Source organism: Ceratotherium simum, chromosome 9 (assembly GCF_057802395.1).
Source record: "Ceratotherium simum simum isolate JZ-2026a chromosome 9, ASM5780239v1, whole genome shotgun sequence".
Classification (NCBI taxonomy): domain Eukaryota; kingdom Metazoa; phylum Chordata; class Mammalia; order Perissodactyla; family Rhinocerotidae; genus Ceratotherium; species Ceratotherium simum.
The window spans coordinates 37,890,535-37,909,104 of NC_141908.1; the positions used below are offsets into that span (position 1 = coordinate 37,890,535).

The 18,570-nt window shown below is 35.0% G+C and overlaps 1 protein-coding gene across 4 annotated transcripts in view; it reads left to right on the plus strand.

Moving 5' to 3' along the window:
- GPD2 (glycerol-3-phosphate dehydrogenase 2) overlaps positions 1-12,342 on the plus strand; it is a 138,714-nt gene extending 126,372 nt beyond the window's left edge. For all 4 annotated transcript variants that reach the window (XM_014785956.2, XM_004428301.3, XM_087435231.1 and 1 more), the window contains exons 14-17: positions 5,497-5,609; positions 5,694-5,772; positions 5,964-6,062; positions 8,957-12,342. In XM_014785956.2, the coding sequence (XP_014641442.1) occupies positions 5,497-5,609; positions 5,694-5,772; positions 5,964-6,062; positions 8,957-9,082 (417 nt within the window). In that variant the 3' untranslated portion in view covers positions 9,083-12,342. The remainder of the gene's footprint in view (positions 1-5,496; positions 5,610-5,693; positions 5,773-5,963; positions 6,063-8,956) is intronic.
- Positions 12,343-18,570: the final 6,228 nt, after the last annotated feature.

Below are 18,570 nucleotides of genomic sequence, written 5' to 3' on the forward strand. Positions count from 1 at the left end.
GGACTGGGGATAATGTGTTCCTGTAAAAATTATGGTTGAAGTAATTTGAATATGCAGGAAGATATTTTGTGCCAGGAATTCAGGCTGTAGGAGGTAAGAAGGAGAAAGAAAATTTTGTAAACTGCTTGTGTTCGGCCCTCCCGAGGAAACTAGATTTAACTTGCATTCAAATTTTATGAGCAGATTTATGTACTCAGAAATATTCTTCCATCCCCCTCAACAAAGTAACAGAAATAAAAGACCTAAAGTTGTTACTCAGTATCTGAGATATAGGAGTATTAATGAGCACTGTGGACAGTCTAGAGAGAACAAAGGAGGGGGGAAAAAGAATTAAAGGTTAGAAAGCTGGACTTCTGAGAAAAGGTTAAAAGCACTGGGATTATTTAACTTGCAAAAGTGAAAGAGGAACAAGGTGATAAATAACTCTCTGTAGATGAATTGTGTGTGTTTTTACCAGTCAATACTTAATGAGTGACTTGTATACTGAGCATTATACCAAATATTTTCGAGGAATAATAAATGGCTCATAGTTTCAAGGATCTTGAAATCTAATTGAGTGGTTACAACTCGTATATACCTTAGAAATGTATATGTATTTTAAAAATTTAGAGAAAGATTTAGAGAACTCAAGACCAAATCCAATCAACTTAGAAGAACAGATTAGGGGAGAAGGCGTTGTCTAGGGGAGTTGGGGGTTGAGAGGAGTTGGTGGAGACATTTAGAGAAGGGGACATTGCCAAATTGTGTGCCACATCAAAAGAAGACTACATGGTCAAAAGAGTTTGGGAAATCCTGAGTTAAACAAATGAAACAATTTTCTTTTTGTGCAGATAATTTGGCACCTTCAAAATGCTTATGTGAATTGTGAGTTTCCAAAAGGGAACTTATTCAGAGACAGAGCCAACTCTCACTTTCTGGAAGGGCTGGAGAGGAGGGAGACTAGTACTGCTTAGGATGTATTTAGGGCAATGTTGCCAGAGTATTTGATAAGGTAGATTTTATAACCTTCAGACAAAACATACATTTCATTGAGAGACTTGAAAGAGAAGACCGCCTAAGTAGATTGAAAGAGTCTCACCAAAAGAAATTCTTTCAAAATCAGTTCCAATGAAGAGGGAAAAAGGGAAGCTAGTGAAGAAATGGAGCCACTCTGAACAAAGCAAATTGATAAACAACAAATTTAAAATAGATGCAAGATAAGTGCTCAACAATGAAAGGATATCCAGGAATAACATGGAGGCACACAAATAGTATCAGGAATGGGCTGAGTGTTGGAAAAAATGCCAAGAACACCAAAATAGCTTAAAAATTGAAAAGAATGCAAGTAAGGCCTAACCTAGATCATTGCTTAAGGTGACTGGCACCATATTCTTGAATACTGGAGAAAAGGGAGAACTTTTCCACTCACAGTTTAATACCAATTTGTTTTTCTTTCTTTTCTTTTTGGTCGAGGAGAATGATTTTCAATGTGAAAAGAGCAAAATAAATATTGGTAAGAGGAAACAGATATTCAAATAGGAGCCTGCTCTAAATGAGTTTGTCTGTCAATGCAGAAAAATGATACCTCAGGGTACTCAGAGAATTTGCAGATGGGATTTATTTAACTACTGTTGAGCTTTAAAAAATAGGAACAGAAGCAGAAGACAGAAGGGGTGCAAAATGTAGTACCAAATTCTAAAAAGGGAAAGGAGAGAAAAATATAGTTTATAACCTGTAAACCAGTGGTTTTGACATTGATCTTGGGTAGTTTTCTAGATTATGGCATTTTAAGTTTATTTTATCAGCATTTAGCAAGAAGTAGTAATCACTGGAAACTGGTAAGGAATCATTTAGAAAAAATCGTTTCATACGTCTCATTTTCTTTTCAGAAAGAGCAACAAGATTGTTAGATCAGGGAAATGTTATAGACATAATATATTTGGATTCCATAAAGCATTTTATGAAGGCCCATGCGATATCTTTTTTAAATTGGTGGATTTATAACCAGTCAAATGATCACTGTTGGCCTCAGGAGAAGTCTCTGGTAGCAGGTCAGGAGGACTCTGTCTTTGGTCTTGACCCAGCCTATGTTGGTTCAAGGGCTTAGATTATAATGTTGATAGCATGCATTTTTGGTGTACCAATAATAAGAAACTGGAGGGAGAGTGAATGTTTGATGACAAATTGAAGCAACGGGTGAAATTTCATTAGGTATAATTTAATAGAGATAAATGGCAAACCTTGCATTAAGTAGAAAAACAACTCCATCCATTCACGATAAATTTGACAGGGCTTAACAGTAGCACATGTGGAAAAGAAATATGGTTTTTGTTAACTGTGGATGCATAACAATTAAAAGTGGCTGCCCCCAAAGGCAATTGCAATCTTAAGCAGCCTTAATAGAAATCACACCTCTAGACTGATGAAGCTGATAGTTCCTCTTTTCTAGGTATTTGCCAGATCTCTGTTGGAGTATCGTATTGTATTTTATTTTATTATTTTATTGAGGTCATATTGGTTTATAACATTGTGTAATTTCAGGTGTACATTGTCATATATCAGTTTCTGTATAGACTGCATCGTGCTCACACCCAATGGTCTAGTTTTTATCCATCACCATACATATGTGCCCCTTTACCCCTTTTACCCTGCCCCCACCCCCTTCCCCTCTGGTAACCATTAATCTGTTCTCCTTATCCATGTGTTTGTTTATCTTAACGTAGAGTGAAATCATATGGTGTTTGTCTTTCCCTGTCTGACTTATTTTGCTTAACATAATACCCTCAAGGTCCATTCATGTTGTTGCAAATGGCACTATTTTGTCTTTTTTATGGCTGAGTAGTATTCCATTGTGTATATATACCACATCTTCTTTATCCATTCATCAGTTGATGGGCACTTGGGTTGCTTCCATGTCTTGGATATTGTGAATAGTGTTGTGGTAAACATAAGGATACATAAATCTCTTTAAGTTGCTGACTTCAAGTTCTTTGGATAAATACCCAGTAGTGGGATAGCTGGATCGCATGGTACTTCTATTTTTAATTTTTTGAGAAATTGAAGTATTGTGTTTTGTTCTGGTAATTGTGTTATATGACAGACCAATTGTGGTTTGGAAGAAATTGTCCAGCAGGGTGTAGGGATTTGAAATCATGTCTTATCAGAAGAGTAGCTCTAGACTTAAAGAAAATTTCTAAGGAGGAAAGCCCATGATACTATCTTTAAATATTTGTTGTGCTGTGATACAGAAAAAAAAATTAGACTTTAAAAAACGTTACCGTGGAAAGTTTTGCTAATCCCAAACAAATTGGAGGAATTGCGAAGAGATGGGTTTAATCACAATATAAAACTTTTCAGCAGTTGGAGCCATCTCTTCGTGGGCTACTTTCAGGACTATTGAGTTCCTTCCCCATTGCTAGAATTCTTTAGATGAAGACCTCATGCTTCCATTTTTGGAATGTTGTAAAGGAAATGTGGGGTTAGGGAGGTACCTTGGGTGACTTCCAGGGAAAAATCCCTTCCAGCTTTGAAATTCCGTGATTCCTTGCTTGATGGAGTATGGGTAAATTATGTAGGCAATGAAGGGGCATGAATTGAGGAAGAGCTTATTCTTGGAGGGAACATCAGAGATGGTGTTTCCTAGGAAATGAATCTTGAACTAGTTTTGTAGAAAATGGCTGGGCAAAATTGGTGCAGTAGAAACAATAATTTTATTTATAACTAATAGATTTTCTTGTGTGAAGAGAGTAATCTACCAGCAAAGAATGCCCTTGGTAACTTCACATAGAATTTTATGTATATCTTATGCATATTGTGTGTGTATATATATATAATATATTTTTATAATATATATTATATATTTTGTATATAGCTATATTTTTAGCTGAGAGAGTTTTTTAGCATTCCTAACTTTTTATTTTGCTATGTAAGAGCATTAAAGAAGAATAAAAAGTTAGGAATACTAAAAAATTCTCTCAGCTAAAAAAAATATATAAATATAATATATATTTTATTTGTATATTTATATTTAAATATATATCATATATATGTATTTCTCCTAAGAGCAAGGAAAGTAGGAAGTAAATAATTTCAGGAAAAAAGTTTATCTTCCCAAGAAAAAGGAGCAAAGGGACTTGTCACTGATATAAGCAAAGACATATAAACACATTTCATGCAGGTGTATGTACCAAAGTTTTATTTTCCTTGTTTCACTTTGCACTGGCACTATTCTGCAGACCAGAATTTGGGTCTACAAAATGACTTACTAAGATCCTCTGATGGGAAGTCTGGGGAATTTAAGACTTGTATTAGTGAGCTTTTTCTAGCTTATGCTATATAACAAATAACTTCAAAATCTCATTGGTTTACCATAGCAAGCACTTATTTTTCACTCATGTTACCTGAAGGCTGCATGTTAGCTGCTGTGGCTCTTCTTTGTGTTCTAGACTGGCTTCAAATCTCTATGATTCATACCCTTCTCATGGCACAAGAGCAAGAGAGGCCAAGCAAAACTGTGCAGTTGATTTTAAAGCTTTTACTTAAAAATGGCATATATCATATCCATTCACGTTCCATTAGCCAAAGTAAATCACATGTCTAAGCTCACATCAATGGGTTGAGAAGTACACTTATGGGGGGAGAAGCGTGTATATATATATATATATACACACAAAAGGGGGGAAGGTGATATTTGTGAACAATATACAATATAATAGAGTCATTTTGGAAGTTCTTAATTGGGAGACTGACATGAAAACTAAGAAAGACAGTTTCTCAGCAACAGTTAGTATCAAGTGAGGCTGAGGACATTGGAAAACAGGAAAAGTAACTATTCAGGATAGTTTGTTTCTTCTCATGACTCTGTAACTGCCACCCAACTATCAGCATTCTAGTGACAAAATTTCAGAATAGCTAATCCCGTGATGTCTGTCTTGGTACTGCATGACACATTGTAGTCGTTGTTCAAGTCCTAGATATCTTCTTCACTTTTAGTTTCTTTTTTGTCACCAAACCACAGAGATTTGGTCCTGTAGATTTTGCTAGTCAATACGGTGGAAGAATATTCAGCAGTAAAAAGAAACAAAATATTAAAACATGCAACAACGTGAATGAATCTCAGAATCACTGTGCTATGTGAAAGCAGTCAAACACAAAAGACCACATGAACCTTTTTATATGAAGTTCTAGAAAAGGCAAACCTCTGGTGAGGAAAAGCAGATCAGTGGTTGCCTGGGGCTAGAAGTCTGGGGAAGGGATTGACTGCAAATGCACAGGAGGAAGCTTATTAGGGTGATAGAAATGTTCTACATCTTGACTGTGGTAGAGTGTCCATCAAACTGTATACCTAAACTAGGTGAATTTTATTGAAGATAAATTCTACTTTGATAAAACTGGAAGAAATAAAAAATTGTGCTGGTCAGAAAAGTGAGGATGAGCTTCTTTTTAGAAAACCAAGAGGAGAAAAACAAATCAATAATTCTTTCCATAAATCTTTGAACTTGTGTGTCTGTGTTTTAGGAGGAACTTGAAACAGCCAGGAAATTTCTGTATTATGAAATGGGCTATAAATCTCGATCAGAACAGTTAACAGATCGCTCTGAAATTAGCCTACTGCCTTCAGACATTGACAGGTACTTCTAATAAGTTTCTGTATCCCTCTTTTTTATCTTCACCCATGTAAGTATATTTTTCCATTATTCAATGTTGTGTTCCAGGTATAAGAAGAGATTTCATAAGTTTGATGCAGACCAAAAGGGCTTTATTACCATTGTTGATGTTCAGCGTGTATTAGAGGTAATATTTTTTTGGTTCAATATCTTTAATAGCAGAAGAATGTAAAGATTATATTACATAACTTTTTCTCATTTAGAGCTTTCTATGAGTAATATTTCTCTTTTAATTTTTGAAAGGTTGGTGACATTAATAAAAGGATATGCATAATATTTAATTAAACCTCATTATTTTTTGGCTTTCCTTTTATTTAGAGTATCAATGTCCAAATGGATGAAAATACACTACATGAAATTCTGAATGAAGTAGATTTGAACAAAAATGGACAGGTTGAACTCAATGAATTTTTGCAGGTGAGTTGTGGGTGAAAGGAAACAAGTGTATTTGCTTTTTATCTTTTGGTTGTCAATGGATGTTCAAGAGTGGGTTTTTAAGTCCACATGGTTGTCACTTCATTCTGAAAAAGAAGAAAGCTTGAAGCCAGCAAAGATTGATATGTCTGCCCTCAAAGATAAGGCTCTACGTGGTCCATGTTCTTTTTCTTTCTTTTTATAGACACATTCTATTATGTTGGACTATTTAGATTAAATCCAAATTAATTATGACTCAAAAGGCTGATTAAGAAGTGTGCTTTTTAAAAAAGTATGCCATGGAATACCATTGCCGGACCATTTTTTACCCGTTTCAAAAGAGGCAACACAATCTTCCTAATGTGGAAAGTAATTTTTTATGGAGAAAGTTTAAAAAAGTCGTAGCTGTATTCATTTGAGAATCATATTCACTTGAGAACCTGACATGTAATTATTATATTCTTACATTATAAAGAGCCTGAAAAGCAAAAGAAAGAAAACCTGTTTTCTGGGATCAAGACCACATAATTCAAGCATTTCTATTTCCAATTTTCTACTTACCAAGGCTCAATTGTTTAATCATAACCATGAAGGAAGTAAATTTTGTTACTTTAACTTCAAACTGGGTGTTACACGTCATTCCTTAAAAGTTCCTTAAAAAAAAGAATTCCACAAACCCATACATTATTTGTAGCTGTCCATAGGACTCCGATCATATAAAGAATGTATTGGTTTCCAAGCAGCTAGGTTTTTTCTATAGTGCTTCTTGGGCAGGTATTTCAAATGAATGCCAGGTCTTGCTTGCACCATGGCAATGATGAATGCTGAACATGAAATAAATTAATGCTGGGGATTTTGGTCAATGTCAGCCTTTTCCTCGCTGTGTCAAGTTAAACAAACAAGATCAAGGCAAAGGAAATGGTAATTGTCTCTCTGGAGATGAGCTGCAGATAAGAGCATTGTTGAATCTAAATGCGGAAAATTTTCACAGGTTGTGTCCAGCATTACAAAAAAGAATGTTTAGTTCCTTAGCTTATTGTTTAACTAAGTGCACGTTTTAAATTGAGTTTAAAATTTATGCTTGGGAATTAGAAATCATTTCATACATTTTTTATCTAATTTTTTTCTTGAGAATATTATATTGTTTGTTTCAAGATTTTAGAAAACTTTTCTTCAAAGAGATAGCTCATGCTTCATTTCATGAGTATTGTAAATAAGCATTTAGGGTTGAAAAATGTGGGGTTTTAGAAACAATAAGAATCTAATTTTATAGACATGCTATGTGGTTTGGGTTTTAAGTAATTTTTTTGAGTGCAATAGAGTTAAACATAGAAAATAGTTAATTTAAACCGTCTGCAGGTTTTCTTGTAGTTTTTTAATAATTGAGTATTTCTTGTCCAATTCTAAATGGAAGAGACTGTTCATGCTTCTACTTAAGTACAAATACACAGTGTAATTTTCAACTAAAAAGTGCTGATTGTATTTCTCATGACATATATTCACACTCAAATGTTATTTTTTTCTTGTAATACGGTTTCGAGATACAAGTAATGTTTAAAGAAAACTTTGAATTTTTAAAGGTTAGTACATCACATAATTTTTATGGATAAAGAAAAAAACTCTAGCTCTACCAGTTTAGTTGGCTCTGATAAACTTTGAAGGTCTTCGTGGAATCAGAGACAAAACAATACACAATCAATTGTTCTGTCTTTAGATGTCAGCATTCTTAATGTTACAGTGTTCATCAGATGTAAAGTAGTATATTTTCAGGGTTTTTTTAAATAAAATATTTTCCTTTTTTGAAGATTAAGAGCTCACTTGATCCCATTAAACACCTTTTTGAATATAGATATGTTTTTTCAATAATCCTCGTGGAAGGATCACTACAGATATTGCATGGTTACATGACTTTATTTTTAGATTTGGACTCTAATGACACTTCTGTATGTAGGAGTCCATCTCTAATAAGCAATAGCTTGTGAAACAGCTTTTAATAAGGTCATGAAATTCTGATCCAGCCCCTTGGTAGATGCCTCTGACTCATTCATTTTTAAGAAATGTATTTCTGTAGGCTAAAAACTATAACTCTAAAAATATTTTGAGAGTTTATATATATACATATTTCTGATGAATGGCTAAATCAGTTCTTTTAAAAATAAATAAATAAAAAAGATTGGGGAAGTGAGATCAAGAAAAGCAAATCGTTAAAACCACATCAACTTGAAAAGGAAAAAAAATCCCCATGCTCATAATTGCAAAGTGCCTTCCAGATTAAAGGCCTTTGCCCGCTGACTGCATGTAATTTCAAAACTAATTCTGATTTTATCCATTGGATAAAAGTGAATTAGCTAAAATCTGGGCTGTGGAGTGCTTTTAATTCTTAAGGTAGATCTCTGGGTCCATTTTCAAGGACTTAAATGTAAAATTACTTTAAAAAGTCTTTAAGGAATTTGGATTTAGGGGACTTGAAGTTGTCAAGTACAGTAACACTAAAAAAGAGTAGTTAAATATAGGTCATGGTTTGTCTTTGTTCAATCCCTGAGATTCTTTTTTAAGAATTTTAAATGGCATTAAAAATCTAATATTTGAGTTGCTTAAAAAAATCTGTGCCCTGCACGCATTAAGGGGCAAAAAGTGATACATTTGATTTACATTTAAAGGCAGGCTCATTTGCTAGATAGGAGTAGTTTTTGCAGCAGTGGTAGAATACCAGCCCCTTCCCCACCTTCTGAAACGTTCAAAAATTTTACTCTTCTTATTCGAGCTGTAGTACCTGCTATGGTTTTTGATGGAGCACTTAATTACCTCTGCCTGCTCCAAAGGTAACCATGAAAATACCATGAGGAAGAGAGTGAGCTGGCCTGCCTTCTGAATCTGTTGCCTATTTTCTCTTTAAGCTGATGAGTGCTATTCAAAAAGGAAGGGTGTCTGGAAGCCGGCTTGCTATACTAATGAAAACTGCAGAAGAGAACCTGGACAGAAGAGTTCCCATTCCGGTGGACCGAAGTTGTGGAGGATTGTGAGTCTGAGCAGTAAATCCACAGCCAACAAACATAGGAACAGCAAAGCATCATGTAACAACAACCAGAGATGACTCACACCACTCCAAAATAGTGGATCTGGATAGCTGCCTTTTTTAACACTGGGACACATTCCAAAGCTTTAGGATGTCGATGTATACCCTTTATTTGTATTCGCCATTCAATCTAGCTTCTAAAAAGCATATTTTATCTTTTTTTCTCATTTTGAAGGCACAATGATTTAATCTTTTGCATCCATTTTGTGACCTGTTAGACTGGACATGCTTCCTTTTTGTTTATTTTTCATTTATTCTAAATTAGTTCTAGAGGCAGAATATTTTGGCAGAAATGGAAAGAAGCAGCTAGAAGAATTTTGTGACGTGTACAAAGCTCTGGACGTTAAGCTTGTAGATAGTGTTTGTTCTTAAAAGAAATTGAATGGGGAGTGACCTATTGAAATGATAGTGTTTCTGGAGACTTCTCAGCCCCTTCTTTCTCCAGCTTGTCTTCCTTCCTCTTCCAACAGTGTTGTGCAATTTTATATCTAGAGCATGACTGGAAGAACTGGAGTGGGAAGAAAAAGTTTAGATCCGGTTACAGGAGTGAGTCGCAAAGAGAAACTCTGAAAGCTTCCAGAATCACAGGTATAAGATAAGGATAGCACTGACATTTGCTGGGAGCTACAGTGATAGTTTCATCTCAGCAATTCATTTTTTTTTCTCCAGTCACTGCTGGTTTTTCTTTGACTATTATAGTTGCCAGGAAGATCCTTGCTTTTTTTACTTTAAAACCAGCGTGTAAGTGGCAAGTTGGATGTAATGGGATGAGACTAAATTTCTCAAATCTTTACAGTAGTAATAAATTTAAGGATTAAAAACCTGTGTTTATATATCCACATATGATAGCACAATTTTCAATCCCCAAATCCTAAATCTTGGAGCATGTGAGATTGTCAAACATAGCCTATTTTGCTTAGTTTATTGCATCATTTTTTGGGAGTATTGGTAAATAGTAAAAGAGGATAGAAATAGCCTTTAGTTAACTTTAGTTATAATTATTTGTAAAAAGGCACAATGCTGCAATATTCAAGGTCATTGTGGTTGCTTAAAGCCTTTCTCTTTCTGTACTCAATGGAAAATTTCTCAATCAACCAAAAAGAAAACCACACATAACACACACTCACACACATCCCCCACCCCAACACACACACATAAAGACACACAACAAAAATAGAAATCAATCTGCGTTGAATTTAACAAATGATGTATTGAATTTAAAGGGCCAGTTTGGTATGCTTTTGCAATATTTTGGTGGCATTTTAACCAGTCATCTGAATATTTATTCATTATGCTTCCTCTTGTGAAATTAACTGCCTGCTTTTTTGTTTTTTAAGATCAAGTTGTGTATATAATAGGAAATGTAACCCTTTATTTAGTGTCAGGTTTTCATTGTGCAGACTTCGGGTCTTAGTTTTTTAAACTGGTACATAAAACACTTTTGTGCCGTTATTTCTATTTATGTCGACATTGTAAGATGTCTTTATGCCTCATTCAAGTGGAGTATGAACCTGTGTGTCATAATATAAACACTGGAATTTCAGTCCCCTAAGCCCCTACTCTCACCTCTGAGACAAACAGTTCAGATAGCATCTTAATTCATGTTGTTTTTAAATGAAGTTTAGACTTGCCACTTCCTAAAGGAAAACCTAAAACAGGGCAAATGATGCTCCCAGGTATCACTGTGAACTTTCTTCTTTCAAGGTGTGAAATTTTTACACTGGCTTTTATTTTATTTTTTAATAATGGAAGCATGTGGCTTTGTAATTTAATGTTTTTCTATCAAGATTTCACTGTTTAGAACCAAGTGACACTTAATAGATAGAAGAGCTGTCCTTTAAAACATCATAGATGATGTATCACAGTATAGTACATTTGTGCTCTCTTTCTCTCTCTCTTTCTCTCCCTTTTTCTAGTTAGAGCAAGAGAACGGTGACTTATATCCTCCCTGAATGCCTTGCAGTAGGCACCGGGCTTATACCCTGACTGGCCTGGGCAGAGCTGTATTTGTAAAATAGGCGTTGTTTGTGCACGCTTTGCTATGAGTGAAGTTCTTTTAAGGACAAAGAAAAGTGCATTTTTCCTCTTTTGAGCATATCTGCTTTTGCTTAAAATCTGCTAATTCTAAAACATACGCTCCTTTACCAATCCCAGAGACTGGTCTTGGAAATGAGTTGGTTCCAAGACTTTACTGTGAATAAAGCACCCCCGCATTTTTCTGTAACTTCTTAATTAAACTTGTACAGCTTCTTTACCTGATCTCAGAGAAAGAGAAAAGAAATGGAGGAATAAGCCCCTTCAAAATCCATTCCAAGCACAAAAGAATTTTTTTCTTTTCATATAAACATCATATTAGATGATTCTGTTGGAGTGGGGGTGGAGTGTGCAGTGATTGTCTTTTATCATCAAGTGATTTCTTTCAAGAGCCTGTAAGGGGTTTCAGGTGAAGGAACCCCCATCTGTGGTAGAGACCAGGATGCTCCTTTAAATAGTCCCTACCCTGGTCATAACAACAGTGATGAGTCTGGATTATTTGTGAAGCCCAGGTCATCTGCCTCATATCCATCATGCTGTTTGCAATATTCTTGCTTTCAATCAACTGATCCTGAGTGTAACTTTAGGGTTTCTACAATTAAATGCATGCTTCCTATTCTGCTTTAGTTTCTAGCTTTGTTTTGTCTTTTTCAAAATATGTAGCTTACTCTTTTGTACAACAAAAATTTTATTCTGACTTTTACTAACCATACTGTATGAATGATCATTGATCTTATTTCCTTCATTTTTATGTATTTGTAAAGATTTTTGGCATACGAATGTGATTATATTGAAGTCAATGATGCTATAATTTGCACTGTTTTGCTTCTTGTCAACCCTTTTGAGGGAGTTAAAAAGCCCTATTGTGTTTTTAAAGAACATCAAGTTTAAGCCCAGTACTGTAGGGAATATACACACTGCATGTTTTCATATGTAGCACTTTTATGTATTGTGTTGGGTTATTGTTCTAGATTGGACTGTTAAATACTATGTTTGAGGCTGGGTTGTTGTTTTTATAACTGTCTTGGTGTTTTATCGCCATTATTTATTACTTTTGATATACAGAATGAGCTGCATGCATTTATAGAGCAATAAGAGCTTGTATTTAATGTGCCTTGTTTTTAACTGAATAGGAACTGAAAGCATGAATCAATAAAACTGATTAAAATGGTCCATTTGCTGGCATTTTGATGTTACCTGCAGTCAGAAATAACTTTGATTACTATTGAAGTTTACCAAAAAGTTTGAAAATATTTTCACAAACTATATTTTTAATGGCACTTACACATTAATTCTTTTATTTGGAAATTTTGTAATTTTCTCTCAAAAGTGAATCTCTGCATAGACAGATGTAATTTTATGAGACTGCCAGAATTATTTATATTAATTTGTTGCTGGAGCCTTTAGGTCATGACTTCTGTATTTCTGCAATCCTATTCTAAAATCACATCCATCCTATTACAACTCTGTTGAATTCTTTTTTTCCTTTCCTTTTTTTTTTGTCAACCAGAGCCTTTCAGCCTCAGCGTTCCCAGGCACACTGATGAATTTTATCATAACTAAAATCAATAGAAATGAATGGGAAAGATTACATAATCCATTTTGATCATCTCACATGTCAAGTTAGTGCAGGGTTGCCAAGTGTTGATAAATGCTCTGACAGAAAAAATGCTATATATTTTCATTGTCAGTAAATCAGTAAAGCTGTTATCAGTTTTAACACAAATTTTATAATGCCCATGTTATTTTATTGGTTTTAATTTACACATATATATGGAGCATATTCTCCATTTGTGGTTTAGATGCACTCCTCCTGGTTTTGCATGCTCAAAGGCAAGCGTGAGCTTCTGAAGGTTCTTTGAAATTGTACAGATACCCCAAAGTGATGGCTCCCAGACAGACTTGTAACAATGAACTGTTTGTTCAGTGCCTGGAAAAAAATATTATAGCAGCTCAAAACATTGTTCATTGATCTAGCTTATCAAATTTTATAGCACTTTAAAATTTGTCAACATAAAATTTGTCAAAATACATTGCTCCCAATTTTTGAAATGTATAAAATCTATGGTAATCAAAAAAAGGGAAATAGATACTAACATCAGTATTTTACAGTCTTTGTCAACACTGCATTATCACTGGTGTCAAATTTTCACCTGATGACATTTGACTTATGAAGGAAGGAAACAACAGAAATGTTAAATTGATGTGGTACCCTCATAATGAGAGAATTTCTGTATAGGAGATGGAGTTGATGAGTGTTTTGTGCCTCTACTTTGCATTTTAGGTCTCTAATTAGCTACCAAACTTGTGAAATCCATGCACATAACATGATGTATGTGAGCCATGATGACACCAGAGATAGTTCCGCAGATCCTGTGCCAAGAAAGTTGTGGGCCCTTTGCAAAACTCAATAAATATCTTTGCATTTTTGTTAAATACCTGATCCAGAATAATAAGATTTCTTTGATCTAAGCAAAATTATCAAGGCCATCTTCTTTCTCCACACATCGCATCAAATTACATTTCTTAGTCAACCCCTACCATCGGTTCCCTGTTAGTTAACTGTGGTCAGATTGGAGTTGCTTGAATCTATGGAAGTTAAGGTATGTATCCTACAGTCGTAGGTAATCTATCATGTTTCAGTGGAAGAGATAGGAGGATTGAGTCTCATGGTACCCACCTTTTTTGAGAGCATGGCATGTGGTACGACTGGTTTTACCAGCTTCTGACCTGTTCATGTCCACTGTTTTGTGTCTTAAACTGTTTCTTTGTGCTCATTTTCCAGGTACAGTAACGCCGGTAGAGCCCAGGTTACTGTCTTCATTGGCTGCTGCTAGCTTTCCTTCAATGTGGTGTCTCAAGGAGTTGGGAGGTGTAAAAATTTTTTTTTTTCTTTTAGCCCTGGTTCTTATGAAAAAATAGTTTTGGTTAAGGGGAATCTTGAATTGGAGGCTGCTTTTTCATAGTCACAGAATTTCTTTATTTGTTTTAACCTTATACTATAAAACTAGGTCTAACTTTTTTGTGGTTTTTTAAAAAAATCCAATTTAGGCATATCTGATTGTTTTAAAAAGCTACCTTCCTCTGTTTGTCTAAGCAATCTGTATGTAATGAGCTTGATCAACATATCACTTTTCTTTAACCTGACCTTAATGCCCTCTCTTAAGCAAGCAGTTCCCTCTTTACTACCTCCTTCCTTCAAAGGTCTTCGAGTAAATAGCCACTTCTCCCTTCATATTTGTTGCTTAGATTTTTCTCTCCTTTGCTTAAAATCAATTTTTTTTTGTTTTTCATCCCCATCATTAATTGATTTACAATTCATTTTTATGCATGCAGAGTTTTTCCTATCCAAGTTAGGAAGCTGTAAATCTTAGATCCATTGAAATGACAGTGAGAAATATTTCATTTTATCCCATGAATCATTTGCCATCCTTATTGCAGAAAAATGGCAAAATTATGGTGCACCATGTTTTCATAAGTTACTCTGCGTCCCCCTCTCCCCCCAGCCCCGTCACCCCAGTTCATTTCACTATTTGTTTGGAAAGACTGGAAGAGTCAGAATCCAGACACTTGTGGTAAACAATTCTGATTTTACAGCAGGCTAATCAAAATTTCATAACATCACAAATTAATTCCTCTGGTACCGTGAAGAATTTAATTCAGGTACCAAATATATCATCTATTTTTATAACTCAAAAATAGCTTGATATTAAAGTACATCCTGTGATTTTGCTGGTATAACAAAAGAGGAAAAGTGCCGAATTCCTTAAATAATGTATATAATTTTCATTGGGTTTCATACGTCAAAGTAGTCATTTATGTCCCGAAAGGTATGTGCTTTGCACTATATGTTTGAACACTATTAAAAAATCATAGCTTCTTCCAAAAAGGACAAATCATAGGTTTACATTTCACATATGACCTAGAATGAAATATCTTATATGGAGACTCCCTCCCCCTTAGGAATATTGTCAAAAGTAAAGGTTGAAAATACTTCTAAAGACAAATAGTTTTAAAAAGCAATAAATGAAATCAGTTACTAAAACGTTATAATATTGCTAAATGGACAGATTTGTCTGTTGCCCTAAATCTCTATTTTATTATCAGATCTTTTAAGGAACCCTTGTCAGTTATTTATACAGTTGAAAAAGTCAAGTTTATCCTGATAAATATATTCGTCATAGTGAGCTGCTAAACTCTTTTCAAAATGGGCCATTTTTTAAATGGAGCTTATCCAACTTGATCCATGCTTTAAGCAGCACTGAACCATTAAATAAAAACCTGGGACAAAATGCCTTTGAAAAGGGTTAATTAGCTTTAATATTGATTTATTCTATATAGGACGCTAATAGACTAGAACATTTATTTCTGTTTTGGATCATTAAAAACTGACTCTAGTTCTTGAACAATTTGTTTCTAATAAATAAAAATTAGACCAATTAGAGTAGTTTTAGTATAACCTAGAATACGTGGTGTGCTTTTTAAGAAAACAAAAATCTGATCACTATTTCACAACTCATTGCAATTGCATCAGAAACATGGTCCGCAAAATACTCACGAGATCATTAAGCTCAAGACAGAAGTATTTCTATTTTAACCCTCCAAAGGGTGAGGAGTAGAGGGAGTTAATGCATGGACTGAAAACTCCCTAAAGCTAAACTGGTATATGCTGCTCTTGGTGTCATTTTTCTCTAACAGTAGAATTTGCTCCCATCTTCTCTATTACTTAGCTTTCTCCATTCATTCGTTTACCCTTGGAAAACATTACTGCATTGAAAAAGTTTACCTCGGCAAAGGTGCTTGTCTGTCTGCAGGGGATACCTCCCTTGCTGGGCTTATTTTTTGTTCTAATGCTGCCCTCTAATGGATACCAAATTATTTCATTAGACCCAGAACAAAAGTAAATTTTCAGCTTCTTAGAGCTTCTCCTGCCCCAGCCCATCACTCTTTGAAATTGTGATCTGACCATTTTCCCCCTTGTACAAGTGTTGGTATAGGAGACATTCGTGTTAACGGTGTGGAGGCACCCTGGCCAAAGTTGCATTCCTCTTCTGGGCAGTAGAAGGGCAGCAATGCTAATGTGTGCTCTCTCGAACTTTCCTTTTTTCTCTGCCAGCCATTGGAAAGAATTGATGTTCTGGGGGACTCAAAAATGAGGAATAAAAACAGTGTAAGTGCTGTAGTAAGATGATATGCTGTATGTTTTATCAGCTACTGGCACCTAGTTCAAAAGACAAAAAAATTAGCAGCAGTGGTTTGGGAATAGGCCTGTGCACAGGGTGGATATCAAATCCATACATGAAGAATATCAGCACTTTTCACATGCTGCTTTCTGACACCCATTGCTAGAGCTGAAAACTATCTCTATTGTCCAGTTTGATTGCTTGAATCAAACTGATTTACAGCAAATCCATCTGAGCTTTGATAAATCTATTACAGTTTCATTTCACTGATTTCATTAACGTGAATAAAACCAGCCATGCTTTCTGCATAACTGCCTTTTAATGGCTTGGCCCTGTCACCTGCCTGAATATTAATCCCCCTGACTTATTGCTCCACAGAGGGAATGAGTAATGGGTATTTGAATGTGATCAGCACAGTACAATGCAATTAAGGAAGCAGTACTGTTCTGTGCCTTTAATCCTGAACTAATTTGAATTGCAGTTTGATAGCACAGTGAATCCTGCATAATTATGTAGGGTGCATATTAAACTCTGTGACAAACTGGAGAAGCTTTTAACCATCACAGCTATGGTAGACAGGGGAAGGCCGGAGGCAGAGAGCCCACCATCGGACTGAGAGCTCAATTAATAGAAAACCTTCAACAGGGAAAGCTTGGAGAGCAACAGATCTTGGAACAAAAATACGAAGTGTTGACTTGTTTCAAATAGATTTTATTTTACTAGTATTTGGGTTTGGGGGGCTTCCTTTGAGTTTCCAAGGTAGCAAGGGGAAAACTGTTCCTTAATAGAACTTTGTCTTCTCCCAGTGCTTTCGGCAGTTAGAAAAACAGGAGTTGTAATAATTCATAGCTTCTTAGCTGTCCAGTTATTTGGTCCTCTGCAGTTCTGCAGATGGTGCAGTTAGTCAAACCAGGACCAAAACATAGACTTGGTCAGCTAGAATAAAAGATACCCACGTGCACACACGCACGCACGCACATACACACAAATAAAACTGTTTAGAATGTTCTCACTTAAATTATCCTCTTTCTCCAGAAGTTTGAAAATCATTTTAGCAGAAGTCAGGCTTCCCTGAAATGTATATGTGATATGATGGTGGATTATTACTATTGCTATATAAATGCTTTTATTACTCTATATGAGCACTAGGGGTAAAAAAAATTTCTTTAAAACAAATATTCTGTATATTTTGGATCTTTTGTGAAGATATTGGCAGTTGATTTGCATGATTACTTAGGAGTTTGTTTGTTTTTAATCCAAAACATATCAATCCCTGGCTGTTGCAGAAAATGAAGCGTCAGAAATAAAGACAGCGTCACCCCTCTCCTGTGGTCTTCCTTACTTCTGTTAGTTTCACACTTGAGTAGAAATAAGAAAATGAATATTAACTTGTATCCTGGGTTGGTCCTGAAGTGGGAAATAACTCATAAAAGGTTAGAAATGACTAATTTGCTGCTGTTAGGGGCATTTAAGGTAAACAATCAATATTTTATACTTTTAATGCACATTATTATCCAAATAATAATGGCATCTTGATTCTATTGAACTATTTTTATGTAACACTCTAGTGTCATAGAGTAGCTCTGATGCTTAAATGCTTTGTGGATGGCATAGAAGATAATAAATAAGGAAGTGGCTTTTACTTAAATAGTAGGAGACAGGACGATTACATTCAGAGGAAACGTGCAGGAAAAAACCCATAACTGTTTTTACTACAACCTGCTCAACACTTGTTTAAACTTAGGAATTTATTTTTGTGTCACCTACTTATTTATTAATGATACAGGCGATGGTCGATAAACTTGCTGAAGCTTTAGGAAATTTGGTTACATGGAAACGTATATTTGAGGAGAATACCTAGGACTATATATTCCAAAATAATAAATAAATAAAAAGGTATATTTTGCTACCCAGTTGGGAATTTAGTTTTAATCCAACAAACTGTTATTCAAAATAAACTAAATGCAAAATGCATCAACCAAAATGGAGTTGGAGGAGGGAGTAACTTCCCTTAAGGGTGTACAATAATATTAGCAGGATTACAGACCTTTAATTTTTTCAATCTAATTGAATCCAATGGAATTACTATAGGTTCTTAAGTGTCACCATGTCCTGCTGGGCTACTCTGATCTAAATATTGCTAGTTAACCTTGTTTTTCAAAAATACATTGGAAAAAGCTAAATGGAGCCTCTTTCCATAATCAGTTTACATTATGTT